Raw genomic sequence first — 19,024 nt, 5'->3', positions numbered from 1 at the left:
ACCACTGATAGCAGTGATGCAAAGACAAGGAAAATTACAAGAGCATATAAAGATGTGTTTGACTGGATGAAGCAATGTATGTATTGTGGGAAATACTGCAATGATCAGTTAGACAAAAATGTTTCCCAGGTCATGACTATGGAGTATAAAGATCGTGTACTTTCAGTCTGTGCTGAACAAAATGATGCATTGTCAGAAGAGGTGAGATGCAGTGTTATCAACTGCATTGATCTGGTACAAGCTGAAGCAAAGGTATCAAGTGGATCAAAGACCATAATTGATGGAGGAGCCCTACTGCATAGGCTGAAGTGGATACCTGGGCAGACTTTTCAGGAGTTGTTTCAACATTATGCATCTTATCTGAAGACAAAGTATGGACAATGTCATGTGGCCTTTGATGGCTACGAAAGTGGCCCCTCAACCAAAGATCATGAGCACTTGAGGAGATCTGCAAAGATAGCCCCAAACATTACTATAAGCAGTAATGCAATTGTTCAAGTAACACAAGAGGCATTTTCAGAAATGAGTCCAATAAATGCAAGTTCATAAATGAGCTGGCCAAGGAATTGAGAGAACATCAGATTGTCGTACAGCAAAGTGATGGCGACGCAGATGTTTTGATAGCTGAAATGGCTTTGAGGTTGGCAAAAGAGGGAGAGGTAGTTGTCGTTGCGGATGACACTGATGTCTTCTGTATACTGCTGCATCATTGGAATTCGACCATGGGTGACATATTCTTCAGATCAGAAAGGAAAGGCCGGCAGAGGAACCAAAGAGAAGATCAAGTATGGAATATGCGTGATGTTTCAATTGCCAACCAGTCCATCAAGGAACACGTGCTCTTCATTCATGCCTGGGGAGGATGCGACACCACTTCTGCAACATATATGCAAACTTCTGTTACTACAGTAAGCTTGTTTAAAATGAGCTATCATGTTGTTTTTGATGTACTGAAGGTTTGTTATAGGGATTGGGTTTTATTACATCACTTATGAACTGAAACTATTACTTTAAATCTTGTACTAGTGCAGATGTTTGGAGTTTTATAAAAGCATATTATTTTGATTTTCAAAGACAACTGCATGAACATATGATGTAAAGCAGTGTTTCCCAACCTTTTTTGTCTTGTGTACCCCCAAGCCTTTTTGTTGTGCCATGAGTACCCCCTAAGTCAAGTTCTATACCGCTTTCTCTATCCCAATGTAACTGAGCTACATGTATTTGATAAAATTACATGATGTTTCCAAGTAGGGGAGGACCACTCCCCTCCCTGCAGGACATTTACACCACCCGCCTCACCTGTAGAGCACTGATGATCATCAAGGACACAAGCCACCCTGCACATAAACTGTTCAGCCTCCTGCCCTCTGGAAAGAGGTACAGGCGCCTCCGTTCCCGTACCACCAGGCTGGCGAGCAGCACAATGCACCAAGCGATCAAGATACTGAACACTCAACCCTCTCTCTCCTCCTCTCTCAGCCTCCAGCCAGCAAGGCCACTGACAACCCCGCCCCCCTCATCCTCCACCACCATATCTGCGACTGAACATTCCACCTGCACTACTATTTTTGTGACTGAACTTTCAATCTGCACTAACTCAAAACATGCGCACACACACACAACACACTAGGGGTCGACCGATACAGGTTTTTTGATGGCCGATGCGATACCGATTTTTTCCCCATGGCCCATGGCCGATACCCGATTTCCGATACCCGATTTCCGATACCGATATGGGTTAAAAAAAAAAGTTTAAAAAATGACAAATATTCCAGGTCTCAAGTTAAAAATAAATAGCCATTTATTTAACATAATCAAATTGAGGTAGAACTTTAAGTAAAAAACAATGAACAATGAACAACCAAGTAATACAAAAATAAAGTGTCTTGGTGCTTTTATAAAACCTGAATAACATAAAATAATAAAAATATTTCAAGTGACTGAACTGACGTTAAGAACAAGTAACAAAAAAATGTAAAATAATAGTAATAACAATAAATAAACAAAAATGTGCATGACAGACTCTTAATAGTCTTTAGTTGTGTAAAAAAAATAAAAATAATAATAAATAAACAAAATTGTGCATAATCTGCATGAAAGACTCTTGTAAATGACGCTGGGTGCGTATCGGCCGTATCGGCCATGTGTATCGGCCGATGCCGATACACCTGAACAACGCTAATATCGGCCCGATATATCGGCCGGCCGATATATCGGTCGACCCTTACAACACACACACACACACACGCACGCACACACACACACACACACACACACACACACACCACACACACACACACACACACACACACACACACAAGCACACTGCACTTTCTGCACTAAACCCAAACATAAACACACTGACACACACACACACACACACACACACACACACACACACACACACATACGAACACACACACAGACGCACACCGCACCTTCTACCTGCACTAAACACACACACACACACACCTTTTTAATATTTATTTTTCTTCAAAATGCAGAATTAATATTTATTTTTCTTCAAAATGCTACTATTACTATGTCAGAACGCTATAAAGGACTTTTTAGGAAAAGCACAAAAGCACAACAATTACCTCTTAATGTATGTCCTCTACAAGTCTTCTGTTGTCCAGTCTTGCACTTTAAATGTCTGTATGAGCATTGTCTATGTCCATACTGTCTTAAGTCCATGTATAAGTACTGTCTATGTCTATACTGTCTATGTCCTTACCTAGATTAGTCTATGTCTGTATGGGAAAGCAAGAAATGTAATTTCAAATTCTTTGTATGACCAGTGCATGTAAAGAAATTGACAATAAAACCTATTTGACTTGACTTACCCCCTGCAGTGTGCTCGCATACCCCTAGTGGTACACGTACCCCTGGTTGGGAAACACTGATGTAAAGGTTGAAACAACTGTTATTTTGATATAGAAAATAAACTCTAGTGTCTTTGTCTTTTTATGTCAATTCACATGTTAATGCTTTAAGCTGTTACTGTAAGATGTGAGCTACATTAAGCGGTAACCTCATGACCTTTGACCTCTACTTTTGACCTTATGACCTTTAATGCCTAATCAGTTTATGTATAGGGTTGATGAGCTGTTGTGGGTTTAATAACAATCTTTTCAATACATTTGAGAGGTAAAAAACAGATATTTTATGTCAAGTATGACCTTGCGTGACCTTGACCTTTGACCCCCGAGACATTAACTCCTCCTACTTTCATCAAGAACTTATGGTGAGTAAATATACCAAGTTTGGAAAAGATCCTTTCACTGGTATGGAAGATATCAGCTAATATACCTATTGGTGACATCATACGATTTTAGCCCAAAATGCATTATAATGTGTTACATTCAAAGCTAAATAACTTTTTTTCTGTACAAATCTGTGCTGTAGGCACCTGAAATTCTTATTCTGTATAAAATTACGGAAAGATTGATACCTAATATGCTTTCGCTTTATTTACTTCCACCTTCAAACCTAATTCGCTCAGACTATGTGTTCTATGAAGACTAAGGAAGGGGCTGGTGGTTTGTTTGATTGACGTGGTCGATCTGATAACGCTACGAGGTCTTCAGCGGTAAGCGATTACATAATTTTATCGAATATGACTTTTCATAATTTCTTCATAAAACAGTGAAATGAATGCAGGGTGTGTGTTTGGGTCAAAAATGAGTCTTGTGGCTGGAAAGACGAAAGGGAAAGCTTTAATTTGGTATGATGGGTGACTATATTTCGTGCAATACACAAAATATGAAATATGAAATATGATCATAAACGGGGGCGAGGGCGCCCCCTGGAACGTTAAGGAGTTAAGGAAGACAGGATGAGCACGGGCACAAAGTTGAGTGTGGGGATTTTTAGAAGAGTAGGCTATAGCTTACAAAAAGTCTGTCTACATTGTGCAATAAACCCACCATGCAGCAACTAAGCCAAACCTAGGCTACTTCAAAGCACAACCATAAGTCAACAAAATGAATAACCAAACGGTGTAGGCCTACCTTAAAATGCTGTCTTCGTCGCAGCAAATGTCTTTGTTTCTTGCAATTACATTTTAATCCACAGTTTAGGCTACACACCCAGCACTGCTCACATCAGAATCTTGTGTGGTAATTATTTTGTTCCATTTCTTCAGACATTACATAGGCTACATCCTAAATGTGCCACATATAAATATATGTATGATATAACATTCTTTCGATTGTAAGGAGATATAGGCCTACCGCTAGTTCTAACAAACCAATGCCATCAAAACATACAACGTGTTTTCCTGCTTAGCTGCAGTTCACCTCCTTACCACTTGGTGGGGTCTGTTCGTAACCCAAGTCACTAACCACAGAACAAGTGAATCTGGAGTGGCAGACTGTAAACTGTAACAGTCATGTGGAAATCGGAAAATAAATCACAACTTACTAATATTTCCATTCCTTGGTAACCAATCTAAATATGACAGGTTCTTGAAATACTGAAAACGAAACTATGTTACTAAGATCTAGTAAACTTCCGCGATCTACGGTGTATGAACATTATCAGTAGAGAAGGGGTGTGGTAAATTTACTGTTTGACACCGTCACTGAGGTATTGCGGTCGGGTAGACGGTATAGATAGTGGTGAGTCAACTTCCTTTCAAATAAGAATTGAATTGTAGTTAGTTAAACTTTGCTATAACACAGAAACACTTTGGGGCCGGCTGAGAACATAATGTGATAAAACACTTTGGGGCCGAGAACATAATGCGGCTGCTGTAATATATTTCGCGGCCGCGGCCCACCGGGACAAGTCCCCGATCTCCCGATGGCCACTCCGCGCCTGTGACCATGCAAAAATATGCTCATAGAGGAAGATAAGATCTTCACTGGATCTTTCAATAAGATAATAACCCAAAACTTACATCAAAAATAGTTCAAATGTTCATCAAGGATACTAAAACCATGGTCATGGAGTGGCTCAGACCTCAATCCTTTAGATAGTCTTATGGCCCGTGTACATCAGGCGCTACCTACGCGACCCAGGTAGCTGGGGTGGTGTGAATAATTTCACATTATCACTTTAACAATTTCACTGTATTACCTTATCAAATTGACCTGAAAGAACACACAGGAAACAGAGGTAGCATTTAAAATCTGCGAGCAGATTTTATTGTTTAGCGGCCGGAGTAGTTATTGCGTGGAGACATGAAGTCTTCCACTCAATAAGTCCTGAAGTAGATACAGAAAGCAATTCTATTTAACCATTCCCCAACCCCACAGTCCATGGTGTGTGCGTCTTCTGCGCATGTGGGGTCCCGCATGGCCAGATGCACTGTCCATTGTCTTGTTGTCCAGCGTATGCAATTTCATATTTCGTTGTTCAGCAGCCTTGTGACCACACAAATTAGATGCACATGTCTCCAATATTGAGGGTCCCGTGGCCCATTACAGAAAAGCTTACACACAAGAACATGTCACTAGGACTTTCCCAGCCAGACTATAAGAATAGAATGAGAACATAATATAGGAATAGTAGAAGATTAAGAAAACTAAGATGAGGTTATAAATTCATAATAACATGTATAAATGCAGTGAATCTTTTCACAGGTGGTTGAAGAAGTTTCGCCATGAATTTGTTTTATTCGCTCTGGACGCTGCACTGACCTGTTTGATTCAGCTAATCACATAAGGGCTCTGTCTTGACAGCCTGGAGCATTCCTCGATATGAACGGTCCAATTGGTTTTCGCTGAACTGCGTTATAGCGAATTCGCTTAAGATTAGCTTGAGTATAATCGTCAAAATTCGCCCTGGTCGCTCAAGAAGTTTCGCTCCTGGCGAATTTGCTCGGGTAGCTTTATTTGCCTGCCCTCCATAGAGAAACAATGACTTCCGCCACGCAGGTCGCTTAGTTCGCCTTCGATGTACACGGAGCTTTAGAGTGCTAAAAATGAATGTCTATCCTCAACATCCATGCAATTTGGACCAGCTGAACTATTTGCAATGAAAAAATGGTCCAAAATCTCTGGTAGGACATGTGCCAACATAGTTAAAAACTAATCAAAGTGCCGGGTGTCAATTTTCAAAGTTCAAAGTACTTTATTTGCCATTTGTGCATAAACTAGTAGTCCACGCACATAGGAACTCTTGTGCAGGCCCTCTGAGTCAATAAATAGAATTAAATAGAAAAATAGAAGACAAAATACATTAAAAAGTGATAAAAATCAAAGAGGTCAAAAGAATAATGAAAAAGGTGGATCAAATGTTCTTTTTTGCCATCAGTCTCACTGTTGCTGGGAAGAAACTGTTGAAAAATCTTGCTTTTCTGGTAGGAATGCTGTCCGCTCTACTGTGTCTCAGTTTGTATGTGCAGTTCTTGTGTTTGAGCAGAGAGTTAGCTGGATGGAGTGGGTCTTTAATGATTCTCTCTGCTCTCCTATGGCTGCGCTGCACATATATGGAGTCCATGGAGGGAAGTGCTGTGCCTATAATCCTCTCTGCAGTCTTGATTATTCGTTGCAAAGACTTTCTTTCAGCCTGAGTGATGTTGCCATACCAGACAGTGATGCCTGTTGTGAGGATGCTCTCTACAAGTCCTCTGTAGGCCTGGGTAAGAGGGCGGTAGTTCAGTCCAGCCTTCCTAAGCATCCTAATAAAGTACAGCCTTTGCTGGGCTTTTTTCACGATGGATTTGGTGTTCAGACTCCAGCTCAGGTTTGATGTTACTAGCATGCCTAGGAATTTATGACTTTCAGCCCTCACCACCTCTGTCCCTTTAATGTGCAGAGGCTGTAGGGGAGGAGGATGTTTTCTAAAGTCCACTATAATTTCCCTCGTCTTGTCTGTGTTGAGGATGAGGTCGTTTGTCTCCCCATAGTCAATGATGTAATTCACAACAGACCTGTATCCTGACTCGTCCCCTTCTTTAATGAGCCCCAGGATGGTAGTGTCATCAGCATATTTGATGATGATGGTGTTGTCATGGCTTGAGAGAAGGTCATGGGTATACAGTGTGAAGAGTTTAGGACTGAGGCAGCATCCTTGTGGAGATCCCGTACTGACTGTGAGCTCAGAGGACACCCGCCCCCCCATTCTCACCACCTGTGGTCTCTCTATAAGGAAGTCCAGTATCCAATTACAGGTGGGAGTTGGGAGGCCAAGGAATGTCAGTTTCTCAATCAGCCTGCCTGGGTGGATGGTGTTGAAGGCAGAACTGTAGTCCAGGAAAAGCATTCTGACATACGCTCCGCTACTCTCCAGGTGCTCCAGTGTGTGGTGTAAAGCTATTGCTACGGCATCATCCACTGATCGGTTGGGACGGTAGGCAAACTGAAAGGGGTCAGTAGTGTCCTGGACTGTATAATTTATATGGGCTAAGACCAGTTTTTCAAGGCACTTCATGGCGACTGATGTAAGTGCCACAGGCCTGAAGTCATTAAGAGTTTTTGTGTCTGGTCTTTTTGGAACTGGTATAATAGTTGATTTTTTAAAAATATGTGGGACAACTGCTTGAGATAAAGATGAATTAAAAATGTCTGTATACACACCAGCCAGTTGTTCACTGCAGGCCTTCAGCAGTCTGGGGGGAACCCCATCCGGTCCGGTGGCTTTGTGGGGGTTTACTTGCTTCAGGACTTTAAGGACTTGTGTGTGAGTCACCTGGTGGGCTGTGAGGGTGGAGTCGCAGGGGGCTTTTATAGGGTTGTCTGTGTTCAGTCTGTCAAACCTGGCATAGAAGGTGTTAAGCCTATCTGGAAGGGTAGTGTCTCTGGAGTCTGTAGATGTTGTTGTTCTCCTATAATTTGTCACTGACTGAATTCCCTGCCACATCCTGCGTGTGTTCTGGCTAATATAGTGGCTTTCCAGTTTTTGGGAATGAGCCCTTTTTGCTGCTCTGATGGACTTTTGCAGCTCATAACGTGCTTTCTTGTATTCCACCTGGTCTCCCGTCTTGAAGGCCTCCTGCCGTAACCTGATCTTGTGTTTCACATCCCCATTGAACCACGGTTTTTGGTTGGGAAACACACGCACAGCCCTAGGGGGAGCACATGTGGACATGCACCAGCTGATGTAGTCACTCACAGTTTCTGTATACTCATGGATGTCCTCAGTGGCCTCTTTAAAAACACTCCAGTCAGTGGTCTCTAGGCATCCTTGCAGGGTTTCCTGTGCCTCTTCTGTCCAGGTGTTGACCATCTTGACACTGACTGGATGTGTTTTGAGTCTTTTTGCATATACTGGTTTGAGCCTAATTGCCATGTGATCAGACTTTCCAAAGTGAGGTTTTGGCTCAGCTACAAAGGCATTTCTGATGTTACTGTAGCAGTGATCTAATGTTTTTTCCCCCCTGGTGGGAAAATTCACAAATTGATACATTTTAGGCATGTATTTTCGCAGATTACAGTGATTAAAGTCCCCCAGGATAATATTGGCAGCGTCAGGATACTTGCTTTCTTGCGCACTAATCATGTCAATTTTGGTTAATAAATAGCACTGTATTGACTATTAATGATAAGGGGGCTAATAATTTTGTCCTTGCCATTTTTATCTTTTTTGTTTAAACTCATTGTAACAATAGAAAAGTACAAATTCAACTTATTGGATACTATCTCCATGTTGTATTAGTTTCCAGAATAACAGATTTATTAATAATGGTCATTCTCAATGATTAATCAAGACAGATGTCTAATGTCAGGAGGAGGGCTAATAATATTGTCCTCAACTGTGTGTTACAACCGCAAGTCAGAAACCTTTGGGACTTTCACTGAAATATATTCAAATATAAAATAATGCTGTATGTATTTATATGTAATAATACATACTGAATAATAATTATTATCACTCAACCAGCTTGTATTTCTGCAGAAAGAGCAAATGTGGACATGCTTGTGACTCGACTGGGGCAGCTCGAGCACTGGTGTAGTAGATGGTCATCAAAGAGAATGTGACCGTGTGTATGTGTTGTTGTTCCTTGAAGGCTGAAAGAGAGCCTTCCAGCCCGTCTAGCCCCAATTTACAAATAATAAATTGTACAGGTAACTGTTAATACCTGCTGGGCATTGCTGCCTGTCGCACCTCCTCCGGTGCCCATGAGTCAGCGAGAGAAAATAAGACTTGTGACACAAACATCTTTATTGTATCAATTAATTGGCAATCATAGGCAATACACATTCATAAACTTGATGCATACACAGGAGGTGTCTTCCTCAACCACTTTCGCAGGTAGCTGTAGCCTTACGCAATAAGCAGATGTCGTCAGGTGATATCCAGCCTTTTCTGCGGTGTTTCGACCCTGAACCCCACTCCAACTGGTGTTCCTCCTCTCTCTTACACACAATGCATACGTTCCATACCTTTTGATAAGCGAAATAAATACTAATAATAATCATAATAAATGTAAACAAAATAGTTGAGGCAGTTGAGCCCCCCCCCCCCTCCCCCCCGAGTCATTACTGTTTAGGCCTATGCATGTTACATTGCAATGTGGTGTTGGGTGCCTTGCTCTAGGATTCTTCAGCCATGAATGGAGATGTAGGGAAAGGTCAGGGGGGGTTTGACCCGGCAACCCCTAGATTGAAAGACCAACTCTCTAACCACTAGGCCACGGCTCAGTAAAAGAACAGAAAGTGGGAGGGGTAAATCTTCACACTGTTGTGACTGTCTTGTTGTTGATTTCATATTAATATTCATGTCCATTAATGTCCATTCTACTCCTCACAGGGCATCAGCTACACTGCAGTTCCAGTGGAGAGGAGTTTCGTGGAAAAACACATTCTGCTGCCCTGACTACAGAGAGGCCGTACGTCTGCAGTCAGTGTGACAAGAGCTTTAAGAGAAAAGATGAGCTCCAAATCCACCAGCGTGTTCACACAGGGGAGAAACCATTTTCATGCACTGACTGTGGAAAGAGTTTCTCACAGTTTGCTAACCTCTACACACATCGTCGCATTCACACTGGAGAGAAGCCGCACGCTTGCAGTCAGTGTGCCAAGAGCTTTAAGGCAAAATATGAACTCCAAAACCACCAACGTGTTCACACAGGGGAGAAACCATTTTCATGCACAGACTGTGGAAAGAGTTTCTCACAGTCTTCTAGCCTCTACATACATCGTCGCATTCACACTGGAGGGAAGACGCACTCATGCTGTCAGTGTGACCAGAGCTTTAAGACAAAACAAAACCTTCATATCCACCAGCGCATTCACACAGGAGAGAAGCCGTTCACTTGCAGTCAGTGTGACCAGAGCTTTAAGACAAAACGAAGCCTCCAAATCAACCAGCACATTCACACAGGAGAGTGGCCATATCCATGCAGTCAGTGTGACGAGAGCTTTAAGACAAAACAAAGACTCCAAATACACCTGCGCATTCACACAGGGGAGAAACCATTTTCATGCACCGACTGTGAAAAGAGTTTCTCACGGTCTACTGAACTTCACAAACATCGCCGCATTCACACTGAGAAGCTGTATGCTTGCAATCAGTGTGACAAGAGCTTTAAGACACAATATAAGCTCCAAGTCCACCAACGTGTTCATACAGGGGAGAAACCATTTTCATGTACAGACTGTGGAAAGAGTTTCTCACAGTCTTCTGGTCTCCACACACATCGTCGCATTCACACTGGAGAGAGGCCGTTCCCTTGCAGTCAGTGTGACAAGAGCTTTAAGGCAAAATATGATCTCCAAAACCACCAGCGTGTTCATACAGGGGAGAAACCATTTTCATGCACAGACTGTGGAAAGAGTTTCTCACGGTCTTCTAACCTCCACGCACATCGTCGCATTCACACTGGAGAGAGGCCATACGTTTGCAACCAGTGTGATAAGAGCTTTAGGAGAAGGAAAGAGTTCCAAAGCCACCAGGTTCTTCACACAGTTGAGAAACCTAATGGCGAACCATCTGTCGTTTTCATGCCACAGATTTTTGCTTTCGCGACCCTGAAAGTTGGTTCGGAATGCGAACAACAAAATAGTTGTTTTTTCTCTGCGAATAGTGACCACAGCGTGGCCATCAGCAGGTTCATCTGGGTAACACAGTCATGTGCGGGAAAAGGTCAAAGCCCGGTATGAACACGGGCGGTTCGCAGATAAGACCTTAAGTGCCGAACGTAACTAGTGCGGGCACCGACTCCGTTCGGGTCGGCCTGAAAGCCCTAACAGGGGAGAAACCATTTTCATGCACCGACTGTGGAAAGAATTTCTCTCATTATTCCGCTCTCCACACACATCGTTGCATTCACACTGGAGAGAAGCCGTATGCTTGCAGTCAGTGTGACAAAAGTTTCTCATGGTCTTCTCACCTTAAGAAACACTTGTTTTCACAATTGAGATCGTAAATCATTGCACCAATCAAGACTGCTCACTGTTAGCCAGAGATGTCAAAGCAACTATTCAATAAGAAAAAGAAGCTTTTAAGGAGCTGAGGAGTGTACAGTGAGAACTCCAAAAGCAGACTGAAGGAGTCCAAGGTGGCATACAGGAAGAAAGTTGAAACAACTAGAAGCACTCAGAGAGCGCAGACCTCCGCCAAGGAAGCTGCTTGATAGAACATTTGACTGTCTTACACCCTGTCTTTTAGCCTTCTTTTTGTGGAGTTAGAAACTGGAATGTTTTGCCCGCAAAGCAATTTGCGGTCACTAGGGGCATCTAGATGTATAGACCAGCAATGGTGAAGAAAATTTAAAAAGGTCCTGGTTCCGGTTCGTGATCCAGATCACCACCAGAGTTTAATCACTTTTTCCTTGGTTCATTATCAACAACTCCACAGAGTTTCAGCCAAATCCGTTCATAACGTTTTGAGTTATCCTGCTGACAGACAAACAACCAAACAGACAGACAAACCAACGTGACCGGAAACATTACCTAAAAAAAGGATGGACAATGCTAAAGAGGCAGCGGATCAAAAACATCACTGAGTGAGGAAAGAAGAGAGGTCAATGGCCAATGACCTAAACCAGTTCTACAACCGGTTTGGCAACTCTGGCACAGGGGGAGGCATTTCTCTTGTCACCTATAAAGCCCCCCCACACACTCTTTCCCATCATATATGGTAGTTCAAATGTGCCTGCACATATTAATCGCACATATTCAATTGTGTTGCATACTAATGTGAGCTGTTTCATTAGCCTGGGCCCATTCATAACTGTGGCACACCAAATTTCATGTTCAAGTCTTGTTACGTTATACATTAATGTTGTATGTGGGCCAACTGCATACCTGCCGACCATTACGCATTTTGTGTAGCAGATACGGATTTTGACATCAAACTACGGTGCTGTCACTTGAAAATACGGGAAAAACCAATAGCAAAGTGTGTTCATGGGCCACATTGCTCTGTAGACTTGCAACCAGATAGAGCCGTAGATATGGCTCTGCTTGCAATTGTCTCGCGCTGGCCTTTCCATTGGCCAGCAACGTGTGTGGGGGAATATTGACCAATCAGAGCGCTAGTTAGAGGTCTTCATCTGTTGTGCTGCGCTTCTCTCGAGTCGAGGCATCAGCTGCCGATAGAAAGTTAATTTGCTTCGAAATAACACAAGCAGAGAGACTGGGTAATACTCCTATAAGCTCTGACACAAGTGTCCTCCTCCTGTCATCATGTATTATCCATCTTGGTACTGTCGCTGTAGTTTTACAAGTGAGCACCGTCAAAATCACCGTTTCAAAGGTAAATGGGCTTTGAGAAAGGTGACTAGTATGGGAATATATGCAGTATTGAATTGCGTCCAGTTGCTAAATTCGTAAACGTATGAAAATAAATAAAGGCCGAGGTCTGTCGTAATGGTTCACCCAATGTTTCGCCGTATTTGACGGCAATATGTTGTTGCTTGTTTTGATATTGGACCGAAACGAGATTACTTCCGAATGAGAAAATGTGTCGATGACTGCGCTATAAATTAGCAGATTAGCAGCAAACTAAATTCGGTTCCCCTTTGCGTCGGATCATTTTAACTCGGGGAAAATAAAGCGATAGTTCTAACGGTTGTGCTCGGAGTACTTCCGTAACCTACCATGACACCGTATAGGAATACTGTTCCCCCCTGAGTCGTGGCCCATTCTGTGAACAGGTAACAGGTCGTGCGTCATACCAATGCATCACTCCACGACTACTATCCGTAATCACGTATGGGAATCTATTAATAAAATCAATTCTCCGATCATCATATATGTGCCGAACAGTGAACAATAGCCAACTCATGGCGGCAGATGAGGGTAGATAGGCCTACTATTATGCAGAGAAGTACAAAAAAGAAGCGTGCATGCCCCTTAGTTACCGTGGAAGTCCCAACAGCAATGGCCATTAGCCTCCGTCCCTCAGTACAGCCACTACATGATGCATTTTGTACTGAATGAATGCAAGTGTGATTTTGATGTTAGCCCCAAGGTAATAATATTCACCTGATATTATCCTAGTTTAGATAACACTTGTCTATCTTTTTCTATACTGCTGATGCTTCTTCACAGTAGGTGACAACATAACCATTTATTAATATTGGGGGAGATGATGTAAGAATCATTACAATTCAACTTTTTGTTCATAAAAATCACTGAAATGCCTCTGTATTATATAATCAAAGTATACATTTTCCTACATGTACCTTCTACAGCCAAAAAAATAATCAGCAAATGCTTCAATTTCATACTCAATTCCAGCTCCCAATTGACCAAATGCTGTGTTTGGCTGGTACATAGGATAACTTAACCACTACTAGCCAGACTGGTGGTATGTTTGACTAGTAAGATTAACAGCCATATTGGCTGGTGATCAATAAAGTTAATTTAGGGGCCTGAATTCCAGCACACTATATCATAGCATTTTATTGGTGTTATGGTGTGAAACAAAAAAAAACATCTTCCATGAAAGTTTAATAAATTATGGTAGTTCAAAGCACTGTGAAGAGCAAGATAAACTATTTGCCAGATACACGGGATGTTAGGCTAAAATGCATTAAAATGCAGGAAATTGCATCTAAGAAAAGCATTTTTTTCTGGCGGAGGACCCCTATACCCCCTGCCTGAATGAAATGTCTCATATCTTCCCTGTTGACATTTGGCAACCCTAGGTGTAGGGCAGACTATGCAAAAACAAAGTAGCCTCTCAGATGGGCCCGCCGGCGGCCCCGTTGCTTTGCCATGCCAAGTTGTTGCGCCGTGAATTGCCGCACCGCGATAAGTTGCTACTCAAAAAAATTTGTAAAGGTTGGCAGGTATGCAACTGTAATACTCATTACACATGTCAATTATTCCAAGAGTGTGTATGTACTGTATGTGTGTGTAGGGACATTCAAACGTATCAACAATGCAGATATACACAGTAATGGAACAGAGTTATGCACAGCCAACTACAACAGTAATGGAACAGAGCTATGCTCAGCCAACTACAACAGTAATGGGAAGTAGTGGTGGAACTGCACATGCTTTAAGTAGAGATGCAGCGGATCCTGATTTTTAGGATCCTGCCGGATACAGGATCCACTGCTTAAATCCTGGCGGATCCAGAACCGGATACCGGATCCTACGAAAGGGTTGAAACACATAGCCTACTTACACATGTGGGCCCTTTTTATTACCTTGGCTCAAACTATTTTTTAGACTCATTGGCTTACTGACAAAGTGCCTGCAACGGCCGCTTCCAAAGGGCTTTCACTCCATGCAGCAATTGGGGTTGTGAAAGACTGACTGAAAAGCCTAAGCTACGTAAAAACTAGAGATATACCAGATCCTGATTTTTAGGATCCTACTGGATACCGGATCCACTGCTTAAGATCCTGCCGGACCCTGTGAAAAACCCTATTATCCTGCCAGATCCTGAACAGGATCTTGGATCCGGTGCATCTCTAGTTTTAACAACAAATGTATTTTAAAGAATAAATGAAGACTTTTAACAATAAAAGTACTTACAAGAACAAACAATGGTATTTTAAGCAACATTGGTATTTTTTCACATTCTCGTTTTGTGGGCTATGTGTTAATGTATGGACATCATAACAGCATTAGAATAGCAATATAACAGCACAGCAGGACACAGTCATGGTTGGCTACAGTTCATGTCATAAAGAGGTTTATTGTAATTCCTTTCCAAGCCTGAGCCTTTTCTATGCTATGCCTTATTGCATTAGAAGCATCATAACAGCATGCACATACAGATACAGATATCAGGCATCACAGGGTTTTATTGTTGTGAATTTCTTCGAAGGAATGACGAAGACAAGAAATGCAGTGAACAATTCTTTCTTTACTTAACTGTCAAATCCCTAAGTGCGTTCCAATATGCAACCTTGCGTCCTCCACTTGTGCTTGACTTGTAGCCTCGTACCAGGAAGTAATATGTCACAACGACATGACTGACAACAGCATTATATTTCAATATCTTGCAAATGCTCAATTGTAAAGTAATTTTCTCATTTGCAAACTGGATGGTGATAGAAGAATAGTCCCCCAGAATAGTTTTGGCTAGGCTGACAGCGGGGAATTTTTTTTTTCTCAATCTCCACGGACGAGGGGCTAGAAGGCGGGACCACAAGCACAAGTGGAGGACGCAAGGTTGCATATTGGAATGCAAACCCTATTACAGGATTCTGCTCCTTCTGACTTCTTCCTCTATTCCCCCTCCGCTTCCCATCTTTTTAACTTACCCCTAAACAGTAAGTAGGGCTCCCCCTTGTGGGGCGAATTAAGTAAGGGTTAACGTTCGGCGAGAAGGTCGCTACCGTGGAATAGCAGCACGACAGAGAGAATCTTTAGACCCCGGTCTTGTTCTCTCTGAAGTGCTGCTATTCCACAAAGCGACCGACTCGCCGAAAGTTAACCCGCTTATTATATGGATATACTTAAATGATTCACACATGTGGGGACATTTCTTTAGACCTATTTAATGTTAAGATTGTTGCTGCGCAAAACAAAACAGTGCCGTTGTGGAACACCGCTAGGCAACAGCTAGGTAGGCTAGCCAGGACAACAGGTGTTGTCTATCACAGCAGCTGATTTAGAGTGACAAAAGACCGGACCCCCTGCGGAGTGATATGAAACATTCGCTTTAGCCACTGACTTGTATACAAGCCAGTGGCTTTAGCAGTGAACGTCTTGTTGCCATTGACAGCGGTAGCCAGGACAACGGGTGCTGTCTATCACAGCAGCTGATTAGAGTCTTGTTGAAAAGTCGCTTTAGCAGTGAAAAGTCTTGTTGCCATTGACAGCGGTCTGTTATAGACCAACCCGTCCGTTATCGAAAAATAACAGACGTCCGAACGTTGGGGAGCCCCGTTGAAATGAATGGAGCATTCGACAGATGACGTCACAACCATATCACAGTCCCACCAGGAAATCGCGGGCATTTTCTCAAAAAATTGCGGTCGGAATTGCCAGATGGTGCACGAGGATTTCCAGAAAATCGCGATAAAAGTTGCGGAGCTTCTTACTGTGTTGTTGCAATTTTGTTGCGGCATGAAGTGAAAGGTGCGATTTTTGTTGCGATTTTTAATGTGTTTCCCCACGCTTGAAAGTAAAGAACACTGTCACATTCCAGTCCTCTGGTGTTTTTATATTATTTCCATTTTTATATTGTAATTTTGGTCCTTAAGCAAAGCAGGGAAGCGGCCAGGGCGAGTTTTTAGCCAGAATGCCGTGAAGAGTTCCATCTCTTTCATGCTGCCATTACGACACCCTTCATTACAATGCTGTTTATGGCCGTTTGACTCTGTTTTAAATGTCATCACCGTTTCAAATTGTAAGCATACAAACTTCGTATCATGTCGATATCCATTCCTGACTTAAAACAGTGGATACATAATTAACTATAAGTAGGCGGGCGGAATTGGGCATGTCCACCCAGTTGAAGAGGGTAGGCTACGTGGTGACAGGAACTCTTGTGACTGAAATCCTGGTTAATGTGAGTCGTCTGCTACACATAGCCTGCCTGTGTCGGCGTTTAATTTTCAAGCTTGTCAAAAGCAACACAAATAAAAGCAGAGGGAGGGGTCGCTTTCGCTGTTCTCCCGCGCCGTCAGCCGGCTTTAAATTAACGGCTGATGATCATCATTCAATGTACCGAGGATGGAGTTCACAGATTTCCTGTTGTGAAGGGTGCTTGCTGAATAATGTTCAGAAATTATATTAATTTTGGTGCTCTTGTGAATATAAAAGACGACGAGATTATCTAGGCTATAAAACACCACGTCGCCTGCAGAACGGAGGTCTCAGCTGTCAATCAATACCGTCAATCGCGCAAGGAAGAGAGAAGGAGAGGGAGAGACAGAAAGTAGTTTTCCAACTTACTCCCACAGCTTTCCAACGTGTCTGCTCTGGTTTTATTCATGTTCAGTGTTTCTTGCCCGTTTGACCGCGCCAGGTTAAACGAAAGTGATTTGACGACACGGTCACCACGGTCACCAAGTGCTCTTATCCAGCCATAGCCCAATTTGCGCGAAAGAGATTACTATATCGGCCAGGCACGCACGCAGCATTCACAATGAAGGATGGAAATAACTCCTTTGTTGTGGACAAGGCATTTGCGCATCTCAATTCGGAGGGAAAATGTTGCCTTCTGTATGCGCACAAGTCAAACACCAAAGTGGTCCAGCAGGTGGACCGCTTTAGAAAAAAGAAAACATCTTGTTGTAGGAGCCCTATACTTGGCGTAATGTAGGCCTATAGGCCTAGACGACTGTCATGAAGTGTTAATTATATATTTATATAGACCTAGCACATTTTAAAAATGTAGGCCTATTGGTTATGCCAGACTAGTCATACATTTTCCCTCCTGTAACCATGCGAGCAGACGCGCAATGAGAACATGGCGTTTCCTACATTCGTATTTATTAGTTTTTTCCCCCTCACCGACAACTTTGTACATGCATAGTAAAGTGCTGGGACTGATTGCTAGGTTACTTTTTTATTGTATTTTTTATTGTATTATCCTTTTTGAAAGGAAGTTTGTCGACGTCAGTGAAGTCAGGAGCGCAACATGGATTGGTTCAAAGTGTTCAAAGTTGCGGGAAATCGTGGTGATTGGTTAAAGTTGCGCTCTCGCGCAGAATTCGCGGGAATTCATTGAAGTTGCGAAAAACGACGCGATCGCAACATCGCAATTTCCTGGGGGTACTGATATGATAACAATGAAGATAGCACAGTGAATCATGAACATTACAATTGCTTTAAAATAAGCCTGCACCTTTTCTACTTTATAGCTGCATCATACCAGCATGGAGTAAGGTGCTTCAACTTCAATAGCTGAACATCATAACATGCAGCCTAATTTGTGTTGCGGTGGATATCTACTGTATATTGCCATTGCTTTACAATAAGCAGATGACTTTTACAGTACTTAACATGATGTAGTGGCTCTTTTTAACTGTACATATTATTAGTATCATAATTATTATTACTATTATTATTATTATTATTAGTAGTAGTAGTAGTAGTATTAGTATTAGTATTATTATTATTATATGGTAGGCCTAGTAATAATAATATGTTTTACTTTGAAGTAGAGGTTTATTTTGACATTGAAATTGACCAACAGCTGGTCTTTCGTCACTTCCTTCCTCTCGTTCAAGGAAGTCAAAACAAACACAGCACAGACCGACAAACACAAACACGTGTACTACCACCGTTGTTTGTGTTACAGAAAGCGCATTCAAAGGCACATCGCTTTCTTTTACAGCCATATTTCCTCGCCTGCTTTGGAGACACCGAAAAGGTGCAGGTAAGTCCGTTATTTCAGTCAAGGTTTGTTGTAGGTGTGCTGGTGTAGCCCACTGCAGCTACGGCCGCTTTTCTTTCTCTAGGTGTGCTGTTGCTGGTAGTAAGAATCGGACCGCTACATTCCCTATTAGGATTCATACCACTGACTTGTATAGCATAGTCCAGTTATACTATACAAGTCAGTGATTCATACACTTCATTTTTGGAAGTCGCTGCTATCATGGACTTTACGATGCCCATAGGCTTCAGTCTCTCCGGGCGCAACTAGCACGTGAAGTCTTTTCGTCTAGAAAAGAGTTGTGTAAATTGTGCTGATGACGACATATGGAAGTAAACATATGGAA

General features: G+C 42.4%; 2 protein-coding genes across 5 annotated transcripts in view; one reads left to right on the top strand and one right to left on the bottom strand.

Annotated features, from left to right (window-relative positions):
* The window catches only part of LOC134464179 (zinc finger protein 664-like), a 268,197-nt gene that overhangs the window by 98,896 nt on the left and 150,277 nt on the right, over positions 1 to 19,024 (bottom strand). The window lies entirely within an intron of this gene.
* The window catches only part of LOC134464172 (gastrula zinc finger protein XlCGF26.1-like), a 61,588-nt gene that overhangs the window by 19,004 nt on the left and 23,560 nt on the right, over positions 1 to 19,024 (top strand). Inside the window, exon 3 of one of the 3 annotated variants that reach the window (XM_063217632.1) lies at positions 9,697 to 12,178. The exons of 1 other annotated variant lie outside the window; for it this stretch is intronic. In XM_063217632.1, the coding sequence (XP_063073702.1) occupies positions 9,697 to 11,048 (1,352 nt within the window). In that variant the 3' untranslated portion in view covers positions 11,049 to 12,178. Of the gene's footprint in view, positions 1 to 9,696; positions 12,179 to 18,531; positions 18,682 to 19,024 lie in introns of those variants that run through there. One more of the 3 variants, XR_010037856.1, reaches the window with a different exon arrangement.

The sequence above is a fragment of the Engraulis encrasicolus genome, chromosome 15, assembly GCF_034702125.1.
Source record: "Engraulis encrasicolus isolate BLACKSEA-1 chromosome 15, IST_EnEncr_1.0, whole genome shotgun sequence".
Classification (NCBI taxonomy): Eukaryota; Metazoa; Chordata; class Actinopteri; order Clupeiformes; family Engraulidae; genus Engraulis; species Engraulis encrasicolus.
This window is presented reverse-complemented; position numbering and strand designations above follow the sequence as displayed.